The following is a 12,255-nucleotide window of genomic DNA, read 5'->3' as shown; positions in this document are numbered from 1 at the left end:
ACAGCCTCTCCACAACTCAGAAAGCTTGGGATCCAGGTGGTGGACTACCCTTCAAAGAACAGGTACTAACAGTGAAAACTTTTTCTGGTTTCCAGGGGTTTTCAGTGTGCTCTATATTATTATTACTTAAAGAGAACAAACAGAGAAAACCATTGACTGACTTCTACACAAGGCCTAAGGACACTTCTTAGGAAATAAATAAGAGCTAGTTTTAGGCCTTTTTATCCCAGCATAGGATGTATAACCCCCAGTATCAGTTTTACTAGCCATTTATAAGGTATACCAGGCAAAGTAATACTCCAAAAGTTCTGCTGAAGCTGTGGTATTATGTAAAACGCCAAAAAGCAAGAGGTAGGAGAGACAACAGAAAAGGGTAACACACTAGCTCAGTGGTTCAGCATCCCAACTGCGGAGATGCAAAGCAAGTGTTCTAGGTGCTGCTGGTTTTGGAGGACTTTTATTTTTTTAATCCAACATATGTCTAGTGCATACTTTAAATACACCTAGAAGAAGGACCAAAGTTGCAGGTCTTTTCAGCCAATCAACAGAATGCCTAATAAACTGAGTAAAAATATTGATTCGTTTGTATATCACTTGTTTAGTAGTTGCTTTTAGGAGACAGAAAACTCCACTAAAACTTTAGTTATAAAAACATTCCTCAACTCTGCATGCAAGACTCTGTAAACTGACACCCAGAACATGCCTAAGATGACCGGTCTTCTGCTGCTAAAAAGCAGCCCAATAGCTTTCACAGTCAGCCTTTAAAAATAACTTTTTCTAATATATATGAAACATACAAGACAAAAATCATGTTATCTACTAGGTTATCATGTACTAGCTGACATTTCAATGTGAGAGGTGCCTAGATTATTAATTATTTTTATGTTATGCTCTCTAAAGACAAATACAACTTGTAGTCCACAGAAACAGTGTACATTGTGTAATAGTTAAATCCTTCTTGACAGTTGAATACATTTTTTCCCTTGGTCTAGCCCTCTTCATGTTGAGGTTCTACCAACAACAGTTTTACCCAAATTGTTTTGGATAAGGGTAACATATACACTTTATAAAACTTCTTAGGCTACCACATATCCTTGCTTCTTAAATTAATACTATTTTCCTAGATCTAATTCTGGAAAGTGGTATGTATCTAGCTGTTGAGAATTGATGGAAAACACTCCTTTTGAGGGTCTGAAAACTGCACTATACTATTCCAAAAAAAAAAAAAAAAAAAAAAAAAGTCATCTTCAGCAAATGCTGTATAATCAAGTATAAGAAAAGCTTTGCTAGAAGTTACAACAAATACAACAAACAACATACAACCACTGACACCATTTGGATTTGTGTCTTCATGAGATCAAGTACTTATAACTTCCAGAATAAATGCTTGTGTAATCACTATAAACTATACACAAATATGCTACTACACAGCTGAGTCCTGCTATTTCACTCAACTAAAGAATTATACAAGCAAATCACCGTTAAAATAGGCACAAATGTAAGGCTAACCTGGACTTTTTAATCCTGTATTTCCAACAAACTAAAATGGATTCAAGATGCTTGTCATATACTTGCACATGGGAATTCAAAAACCAGTGATAAAAGGACACTTCAACAAACGATTAAGCCTAGAGTTAGAGATCTCATATAAGAAATCATAACAGCCTCCCAATATGCTCTTATCTGCAATCTTTTACTGGTTAGTAGCAACAAACTGATAAACAGAGTATTACATCTTCATACATAAAAATGCAGCAAGAGAGAACTTGCAACAAACTATCTTAATGCAAGAACTGGTTAATTACTGCTATGTGGTTTTACTCAATATGGCAATACTATCTTTATCGCCTCAATACACTCAGATGGGCATATTTCCAATACTCAGCATAAAAAATAGCCAGTTAAATGTCAACCGCATTGTTCTATTTACCCAAAGTACACTGCTGCAATACTCTCCAAGGAGCTTGGTGTTTCAAAACAAACTTCATCATGTTCAAAAGGACTAACATATCATTCCACCCTCAGAGAGAAGACACCAATAATTGCCAAAGTGAGAGTCTCTAATTGAAACATTTCTCCTAATTCAAATCTAGTCTAGAGAGAAGTGTTTAATTAATTCAGCTATTGTAGTTACAAGCATAAGGAAAAGACAGTCGTGCACTTTCCTTTTGGCATTTCTATGGCAGTTTTACCTTAATTGAACATTTCAGAGACCTTCCATTCGCTCACCTTATTCTTTGCAGGAAATAGTATAAAGTAGCAAAACAGATTTCTTAGCATCTCCTTTCTAATGCTTCTGAACATAATTATAATTTTTTTAAGCACTGAGAAACTTTCCCCTGATTTAGCAGTCTATAGTAAACCCCATTACTGTAGCATACAGAGTTCCATAAAAGCTTGAAGTACCATAACCACATATGAACACAATAACGATGAGTATGATTAGCATCTGCAAAGTCTAATGAACCTTCAAAGATGACACACAGTTAAAAGCAAAGTCATACCGTTTTACAGTGCTGTAACTTAAAAAAACATAAAGCTTAAACCCCTTTGTGTTTAGCAAGGCTAAAACGTCCCCAGCTTTTAAAAAATAAACCTTAAATCCTTTTGTGTTTATGAAGGCTAAACATCACTGGATATTAAAACATTCACAAAACTTATTGCTGAATATCCAGGAAAAGCCAGTTATCCATATTGGTAATCTACTGACTTCATACTGTCAAAAATTTTCAAGTCATCATTTGAAACATTAGGTGCAGCTTATGAGCAATACGTTACGAAACAGGTGTACCTTACACCAGCTGTGGAATTGAATCAAGTATTATTCTGATCTCAGCTGGATTAAATAGCATTATATGTTAGACTGAAAACTGTTTTATTTTTCTCCTCTTTAAGCATTGCAAAATTCCTTAGGTCTGCAGAAACATTTGCCTAAAGACACACTGTCAATTTCAAACCAAAACAGTCAAACCATTCCAAGCTTGACACTAACAAAGTGCCCTGAGCTGTTAATCTCTTGGCATTTAACAGGGATAAACTACATTGGTTTCCTTGAAATACAATATTCACACTATCTCTAAGCGCCTCAGCAGGAATCTGTTGTAAATCTCAACCACACTTAATCTAGTCAAGGGGGGGGGGGAGCTTCCCTGAAACATTGCAGCAAGTGGACTTCTAGTTATTTTTTTAGTGGCCCTTGAAATACTTTTGATATCTACCCATACAAATTAAAGTTCTTATACCACCAAGATTTTTTTAAAAATAGCTAAGCATACTTCTTTTTCCTGGTAGCAAACTGAATTGTAAAGCTCATGCTAGAGCCTCTATTACTGCCAACCAATGAGTGAAGATGCATCTGCAAGGTCAGCACGTGCCACCTGTCCAACCTGGTTTATTCTGAAGATAACTGCTGATAAGTTAGAAGAGAAAAGGGAATTGGTGCCTGATGTGATGTGTACCTTGAACACAGGTTTCTAAAACAGCACTCACTCTAGGTAAATGTACTCAGTTTCTCATGAGAGTGAAGAGATCAGCTTTTACTAATATTAACTAGAATGGCTACTGACTATTCTGCAGAAAAGAAATGCATTTTAGAGGAAGGATGCTTCACCAAGAGCAGTGGCTGATGCTGTAGAGTGCAATCTGTCAGATAAACTACTAACAATTTTATTTTCACCTCTTTAGAAGAATTAATGAATATAAATTAACATGAAGGCAGGGCAGTAGGGTTTAAGGATAGTTTGGAAACCTTGTGCAGAAGTTACAATCTTAAGATAATGAGAATGAACTCAGTTCTAGTATTTGAATGTGAATATACTTGAAGTCAAATATGCCTTTAAGTCCCTTCTGAGGACTGCAGTTATCTTCTTACAACTGCTCAAAAGTTCACTTGATTTAAAATGGAATGGCATTCACATAACTGAAGATTTACACACACCTCAAACAGGACTGTAGTTGAAAATATTTCTTCTCCTACATTACTGTATATATTATTACTACTACTACTACTATATTATTATATAGTATTACTTCTAACATACAGTATTTATATTAGTATTATTAGCACAGAGTATACCATTTAGCCATGTTACATATCTTTAGAACTAGATCAAGATGTACGTGAAAAAATTCTTAACAATTAACTGGTAAAACATTTTGAATGAACTCAATATCAAGTATTAGAGAGTTTGTTAGCTAATTACTCAACCTAGTGACAGTAGATAAACATAAGATTATTTTTTAATCCACCTTTGAGACCTCATGAAAAAAACTAGAGATCTCATAAGAAGAGAATGATACTTGCTGTCAATTCAAATGAATTGAACTCAACGAACTGTGTAAACAGTTCTTGACTCATGCCCTGAAGTCAGGCACAAATTTTGATTATTGTGCATCTTCTGTCTATTGTCTTTCTCTTGATGTGAGAATACAAGCATGCTTTTCAGTGATAAGGTAAGGATTCTAAAATAAGGTCTTACCTTGAATATTCATAAGTTAGTACTATTCTGATGAAATTTCAAGCAATACCAGTAAGAGAAAAAAGAAAATCATGAAGCCACATAGTAGATAGCAGAAAAATACAGCTCAGCTGAGGCATAAAGCATCTATAGAATAAATTATGCCTTCTCCACCTTAAAAGCAAAGTTTATTAAGAAAGGGTGTAGCATGGTTTGATTATAATGTATGTTTTGTTCCTGACCTAGAGTCACGAGTATGTAATTCAGAGCTGTGCCTCTATTCTGTTAGAAGAAGGGGAAATTTTTTACTTTGCATGTGAACATCTGATAAAATACTTCATACATGTGACAACGAAAAGATACTTATATAACTTTCAGGGGTCTTCCCACATCCATAATTTTATCAAAAATCATTGCATTGTAGTTAGGTACAAGAAATAGGATAAAATTGAATGCAAGTTCTCCTCAGAGGCAGAGCTTCCTGATTGCATTTAACTTTTCTTATCAATAGAGTGCTTACCTAAGACAAACTAGAATTTCCATTACTGGGACGTGAAAATTGTAGATAACAGCAAGGTGTATAGCAGGATGAATATGCACTGAGAGAGAATCAGGAAAGGGAACGAGCATCTATAAACGTTGACCTCTAAGATTCTTAGACAAAGGAAAAAAGCAAGGAGGGTGATTGAATTTCACCCCACAATATCAGATCTCTATCTTGGAAACTCTACTACAATTAATAAACACCTGTAATTTGTGCTCTGGAAACTCAATTGTCATACACAGGGAGCTGAAGGTAATGTTTTATATATAACGTCATCAGAGCTTATAGTTTGAGCCCATATAATGAACACTAATTCTCTAAACATTATATTCAAACTAACAGCTGCAGGAATTCAACAAGTTTTGAATTCATTAAACCATATTCTTCCTAGGGAAAAATCTGGTTTATCACCACTTGCAGCGAGTTTCTTCTTCTACACTGAATCACTTCCTTAAATGTGATTTTACTAGTACAGACAGACAAAAGCTTTGTGCTGTAACGCTGAAGCTACAGTACATCCATAGGACTGATTAGTTGCAATTTTGTATAATCCATAACTTCAACAGAAGAAATGTCCAGAGCTCCAAAAATCTTTGTCTGAGGATATTCTGACCAAACTTTAATTTGGATAAAAAACTGACAGGGAAAAACAAAGCAAAACAAAAATATCTCACCACAAAACAATCTAAATAATATTTAGGCAACAAAGCCACAAATTTTTAAGTGAAATTCAAAATGTTTTAAACTAAACTTGAACATTACAATAGAAAACATAGGCTTCCAACTGTAAACAAACATTCACATAACAAATATTCTTTTAAGCATCGCTAGTTATAATGCAGGAGGGGAAAATCATTTCAAAGAGTTGTCATATTTATAAGTTTTACTGGAAGACAGAATCTTATTTACAAATAGAGCAAACATCATCTCAGTATAGACAGCACTACTATCTCTCTCTACTTGTTGACTCCTTCCATTTAAAGACAGGGAAATCAACTGGGAGTAGCAGCAGTAACTTGTTTTCAATCTGAATATAAAGCAGGTGAGAGGAGATCTAATACAATAAACAAAGGACGAACAGACAGTTCTTGAAAGGCACCAAAGTTTCTAATAAGCCTTTCTTAAAGTCTCCTGAGGAAGTTTAGTTCCTATTGAAGCCAGTAGAAACCAAGAATCGGTAACAAATTAACTGACATAGATGCAAAACAAGATTTAAATAAGACCAAGGCTTCCAACTTACTAAATTCTTTTGTGTTTTGAGGAAACATTTCCATCTTTGACAATAACGATAATGCTACAAGGTGGATGCCCTACAATATCAGCAATAAAATTTCATAGTGATTTCTCTGAATATAAGTAGATAGAAGAAATAACTGCACAACTGCAAGATAAGGCTCACAAAAAATCACAGAAAGTGTTTCTGCTCAGAAAGAGTCAATGACTATGCACCTTCTCCCCCAGCAGAATAGTTTCATAGCTATAAACTAGTAAACTATCAGATTACCATAGCAGAAAGTGTGGCTTTACCCAGAGTACTCAGAATTGACACTTAAACCCTTTGACATAAAATTCTCTCATTATGCTGTCCTGTGATTTGTTGTGAGTTTAACTTCAAGTTTAACTTTTAGTAGAAATCTGCGTAGCTTCTGTCCATTCTCCTTAAAAATTCATTCCAAGAATCTGAAACTCATGATTCAAGCCTGCAAGAATACTAAGCCCTCAGACCAAAGACACATTCAGGAGTCTAGAAAAGTTTTTATTGATACATTCCCCTGATTACTCAGCAAAGACAGCACAATCTGTCTTTAATGGTCTAATGGTCTAATAATATAGGGAAAGACAACTGGCATGATGATGTTGCAAACACAAAGGAAACTACACTTGCTCAGAACATCACCTCTCCTGCATTTCAATTTTCATGGCAGTATATTATTTTACCTATAATATGGATTACATATTATAGGTAACAGAAAACAGATTAATACTGTTCATTAGTTATTTGATCTGAACACATGACTTGATATTATGTTCTCCTAAGTATTATGCATCGTAGAAATGTCTGGCAAGGAAAGTTGACATTTAAGGCTTTTCATTCAGCTACTTGTGTCTCTTCTCTTCAGTCTCTTACCCACATAAATCCTTAGGAAAAAGAGAAAAGGAAAAAAAAGAGAGAGAACAGGACAAATTGTCTCTTTTGTAATACTTTAGAATAATCTAAGATTTCCTTCACTCTAAAAAAGAAATAGAAAATACCATGCCCTGACTATGAAGGCTCTTACAGTCTCAAATAAACATCTGCAATAAAATAGTGGTAGTGAGAAAGTGGTTTGTGGTTTGGAATTAAGACACTCATACCACCACCAAAGAACTTCCTGAAATTATCACAAATCAGAAAAGCTTCCTCAAGATACTATTATTCTGACCTATATTCTACCTAAATGACAATAAGGCAGAAATGGTCCGGTCCGAGGCAAAAAAAAAAAAAAAAATATAAAAAAAAAAAAAAAAAAAAAGAAAGAAAGAAAAGAAAAGTAGCTGTACCTGGACAGTAAGTATGGAAAAAACAGCCACTATAAGTACTGCCTTACCATCCTAAGTCACTCCATTTGACCTCTCATTCAGCTCTGTTGATAAACACCCAATTACTTCACTTTGACAAACACTCTTTCAATACTCCGCTAACTACTGCTCTTCCACTGTGACATGTCAAACAAGCTTAGAAATATTTTGTTCAGCCTGACCAATTACATGCTGAGTACAATTAAACTCAGATTTTTGCCTCAGTTCAACTGGAAAAGGAATATGTTTCTTCCGCACCTAAAACCACTCTTATGTTCACCTTAAAATAACTATAGAGAAGATAGGAGTATGAGACAGCAGTAGATAAGTTAGATCTCACCTAATATTTCTGTAAGATGATGCCCTTCAAAAGTTATTTTTATTTCTTTCCTTCACCACAAGATAAACCACTTTTCACTCCACCAGATCTAGCTATGGAAATGCTCTGGACTGGAGAATGAAACTGATCCCTCTGGTCCAAGCTTTCTAGTCCATTTCTACACATTACTGAACAAAGCACAATGCAGTTTTCACTACTTACATTACAACGCATCTTAGTGACCTTAGCAACAAAGATTTTTGAAGTCACAGATGAGAAAAACCCCAAAGCTTTACGTGAAAGAAATGGAACGGACAAAACAACACAAAAAGGAAAATTTGCTATAAAGGCTTCCAAACAAACATCTCTCATAACAACATGCAAATGAAAGCGAGTAGCTCTAGTAGCTTTCCCTAGTCAAGGTATTTGCCATCATCTATGTGGATATTAAATGCATCTTCAGGTAATATTATGAATGGGCCTTTCCACAGTAGCCAAAACATCCGGAGGACTAAGTTTACTGTACATAGCAAGCCAAACCAAACCTCAAACTGTAGCTCAGTTACATTTAATGAAGTTCAGCAAAACAGGACTTCCAGTCAGCAGCTCTGTCTGCATATTAGATTAAGAACAAGTACAGCTGCTAACAAATTGTGGGTGAATTAGCTGACTTACAGACCTGTCTGGTATAATGCTACATAAACTTGCCATTCACTTCCAGGCACATATTAGCTTTCTTCAAGAATGTTTATTGATCTCTGTTTTATTCACAATTTCAAATAAAAGTCTGTCAATTCAATGAGCTTCTGTTTCTGTACTGCTCTAGTAAGCATTAAATTACAAATCTTAGTTCCAATACTAATGAAAAGATTGTACTTGAAGAACCTTGTACAGGTAAATTATGGACTGTATCTACATAGCTAGCAGACTTCTTGATTACAGTAGTAGCATCCTAAACCTATGAAGGGAAAACACATCAAGATCTGTCCTTAACTCAATGAAATCATTTTTTAAGATCAAGAATTCCACCGTATTTGCAAGCCATTTTAAAATGACAGTTCTAATCTATGTTCAGATTAGATAGGAGACCACAAATCCTGTCATATGATCAACTAAACCTTGCAGAAACCGCATTCCCAATTCAAGGGGTAACCTTCAGGTAAGGAAGCGTGTGCCAGCCTCTACTGAGATCTGCTCAGGAGGAGACCTGCAATGCGTATGCTTTTACTCAGTGAGATCAATCAATAGCCACAAGGCCAGCATTTAAAAACACGGTACTGCTGAAGGTTTAGCACAGCTACGCGTCACCGTCCGCCACCGAACAAGTACTCGTTACACAAGCCGAAGGCTAGGATCCCCACGGGCTCTCTGAGGTGTTTTATCTCCCCTTCCCACCCAGCCTGCCATCCAAGCGCTCCCCGGAGCCGCAACCCCGTCACGGATTTAAGCGGCGCACACGGATGCCTTTCAGGAGGCGGCCTCCAGGGCGGGCGGGCGGCGGAGGGCACCGACGCTGCCGCCTTTCCCCAGCCCTCGCCCCCGCCGCAACAAGTGACGCCGCCGCCGCCCCTGCGCTCGCGGCCGCCCGCGGGGGCCGTTATGTAACGCGGCGGCGCGCGCGGCGGCGGCGGCGGCGGCCTGACCTTCGCGCGGGGCAGGTGTAACGGCCGCGGGCGCCGCGCGCCCCCCGCCCTCCCCGGGGCGCCGCGAGCCCGGGACGCGGCCCCCGCGCTTACCTCGAGCGGCCCCGGCCCCGGCGCAGAGCAGCGCGGCGAGCAGCAGGCGGGCGGCGGGCGGCGAGCGCGGCATCGCCGGGCGGCGCGGCGGCGGCATGGCAGCGCGGAGCGGGCAGGGCAGCGCCGAGCGCGGCTGGCGGCGCGGCTGCGGCGCCCCCGCTGGTCCGCGCTCCGCTCCGCTCCGCTCTGCGCCGCGCGCGGCGGTCGGCGCGGCTCCGCTCCGCTCCGCTCCGAGGCAGCGGCGGCGGGAGGGGAGGCGCTGCGCGGCCCCGCTCCGCTCGCCGCTTCTCTCCGCCTCCCGCCCCGCCCCGCGGCGCGGCGCCAGCGGCACCTAAGATGGCGGCGGCGCGGCGCGCTCCCTCCCGCAACGGTTACCAGGCGGGGGAGGGAAGGAACCAACGGGGCCGGCGGCGCGGGGGCGGCGCGGCGCGGGAGAGCCCATGGGCACGGCCGGGTGGGCGAGACCACTGGGCGGGGGTCGCGCCGCGGGCGGCGCCCACTGCAGGGCGGAGGGGAGCGGCTGCCCCGCGCCGCGCCGCGGCAGGCGCCTGGCGGCGTCGGCCCGCGCCCCCCAGCCAGCCCCGTTAAACATCCCGGTCACAACCTTCACGAAACCCCTTTAAAGGCTCTTCAGGCAGCGCTTCACGGACGCAGCAGCCGGGGCAGGGAGGCCGACCCCAGGCGCGGCCGGCGCAGGGCCCGCCGCACACACGCGCCTTCGGACGAGCGCGGGCAGCGGTTGCTGCCTTCAGGGGCCTGCAAAACGCCAGCGAAGAGCCCGCAGGCGGGGACATGCTGTAAGCAGAGGCTCACGCAGGGGCGCCTCCGGGCCAGCCCCGGGCCCGGGCACCGTCCCTGGCGCTGGGGAGCGCTCCGCATCCCAGAAGCCTTCCCTAGCGCGCTCGGGCTGACTCCGAGCAAGGCGGAAGGCGGCCACCTCTATCTGCAAAAAATTACAGGTACTATCTAAAAATCAAGGAAGTTTCGTAGGACTAATCAGGTGTCACCAAACCTGCACTGTAACAGAAAAAGCTATTTGCTCTGGTCAAAAATAGCAATTGCTTCAAGGAGGAGGGGGGGGGAGGCGGGGGAATACCTTCCCAGGATCAGAGCTTCGATGACTAAAATGCAAACAACTTTTATAGTTAAGAGATGAATGACGACTCCTGTTTTGTACCTATTAGCCATTTCACTCCCACAGTGAAATAAAAATAAAATCCAGAATGTTCAAGATCCCGCAGAGATGGGTTGTCTTTATTTTAAAACAATTCCTGTGATTTAAATACTGAATTGATCTGCTTCGGAAAACTGTTTTTTCACCTCAAAGTTAGGCCTGATTACTGTTACCTTGTGTGTTGAGTACCTGTGTATCCCAGACTCGAGCTGGAGGGACCAGCCAGCCAGAGGTGAGAAGCCAGTTTATTCACTGCCCACAGTTGATCCTTGATGTCTCAGCAAGTTGACAGAATATGGTCTGCTGCAAGCTGTAAAAAAGGTGAGCTAGTACATTTGGATATTCAAAGGCAATCTGTTCTGCCCCTGAAGACTTATTTTCCACCCTGAAAACAAATTGCCTTCACTTGCTTCCTCTCAAAAGCTTTACTAACATGTGCATGTAGAACAGAAAGAATGTGGAGAGAGAAATGTATCATGCTCCAGCGCCTTGCACAAAGGTGCACCAATTATTATCCTGTGTTAGGTAGCTGTCCCTGAACCAAGCAACCAACCGCCTCCGTATTTATTTCAGGGCCTGTGCACTGCAGGCCGCCTGCTTTAATAACAACTAAAACATCTTTTTTTTTAAAAAAAAAAGAAGGTAAACCCTCAGTCTAAAACCCTTTGATTTCTCAGCCTGTCTTAACATATGCTGGATGGCAGATCATGTCAGAAGAAGCCTCTAGCCCATCTGTTGCCAGAAAGCTGAGTCTTTACATTCTGCCAACACGGCTTCAGCTGACAGCATGCTACATTATGTATTTTTCTATTGTCTGAGAGTAGAAGAGCTGTCCAGCTCACTATGACTCTCAGACTAGTCTTACTGACTTAATGCATTCCATGACTAAAGATTTGCAAGGCAAAAGATCATCAGTTAAAAGATGATTGCCCATTGATCAATGCACAATAAAAAACAAACCTATTTGCCCAAATACTAGGTTTGAATTAGTAATGTAACTATATACTAGACTTGAAGGTCAATATAAAAGTATCAGAAAAGGGTTCACTAGTCAGTAGCCAGCTGGCACATACACACATGTATAAAACACCCATTAAAATACTTTCTACAAAGCAATGCTTTTTTTTTATTATTACATTTAAATTGGAAAACAATCTAGATTCATTAAGTATGGCGGGAAAACTGTGTGCAAATAGCAAAATTTGCTTTGCAGTCTGCATAGCCTTTTATCATGCATTATAGCAGAAAGAACACTGCCACGATCACAGAAAGTGAGGGACTTCAATGTTACCAGAAGGACTCATCTGAAAGATTTTTGATTCTGCAGAATCAGGAAGGGGAGACAATTAAAAAAAAAAAACGGTATTCTTTCCAAGTAAACCTTACTTATTGCACAATGGCACTATCAGCTCAGATTAATGAATCAGCTGAATTGGTCGTGATGAAATTGGGAGATTCACAAGGAA

The 12,255-nt window shown here is 40.6% G+C and overlaps 1 protein-coding gene across 1 annotated transcript in view; it reads right to left on the bottom strand.

Moving 5' to 3' along the window:
• Positions 1-9,689, bottom strand: part of CLSTN1 (calsyntenin 1) — a 40,939-nt gene extending 31,250 nt beyond the window's left edge. Inside the window, exon 1 of the mRNA XM_062593384.1 lies at positions 9,616-9,689. Within this exon, the coding sequence (XP_062449368.1) occupies positions 9,616-9,688 (73 nt within the window). The 5' untranslated portion in view covers position 9,689. The remainder of the gene's footprint in view (positions 1-9,615) is intronic.
• Positions 9,690-12,255: the final 2,566 nt, after the last annotated feature.

This window comes from Rhea pennata, chromosome 22, assembly GCF_028389875.1.
Source record: "Rhea pennata isolate bPtePen1 chromosome 22, bPtePen1.pri, whole genome shotgun sequence".
Classification (NCBI taxonomy): Eukaryota; Metazoa; Chordata; class Aves; order Rheiformes; family Rheidae; genus Rhea; species Rhea pennata.
Note: the sequence above shows the minus strand (reverse complement) of the source record. Positions and strands in the feature narration are given on the sequence as shown.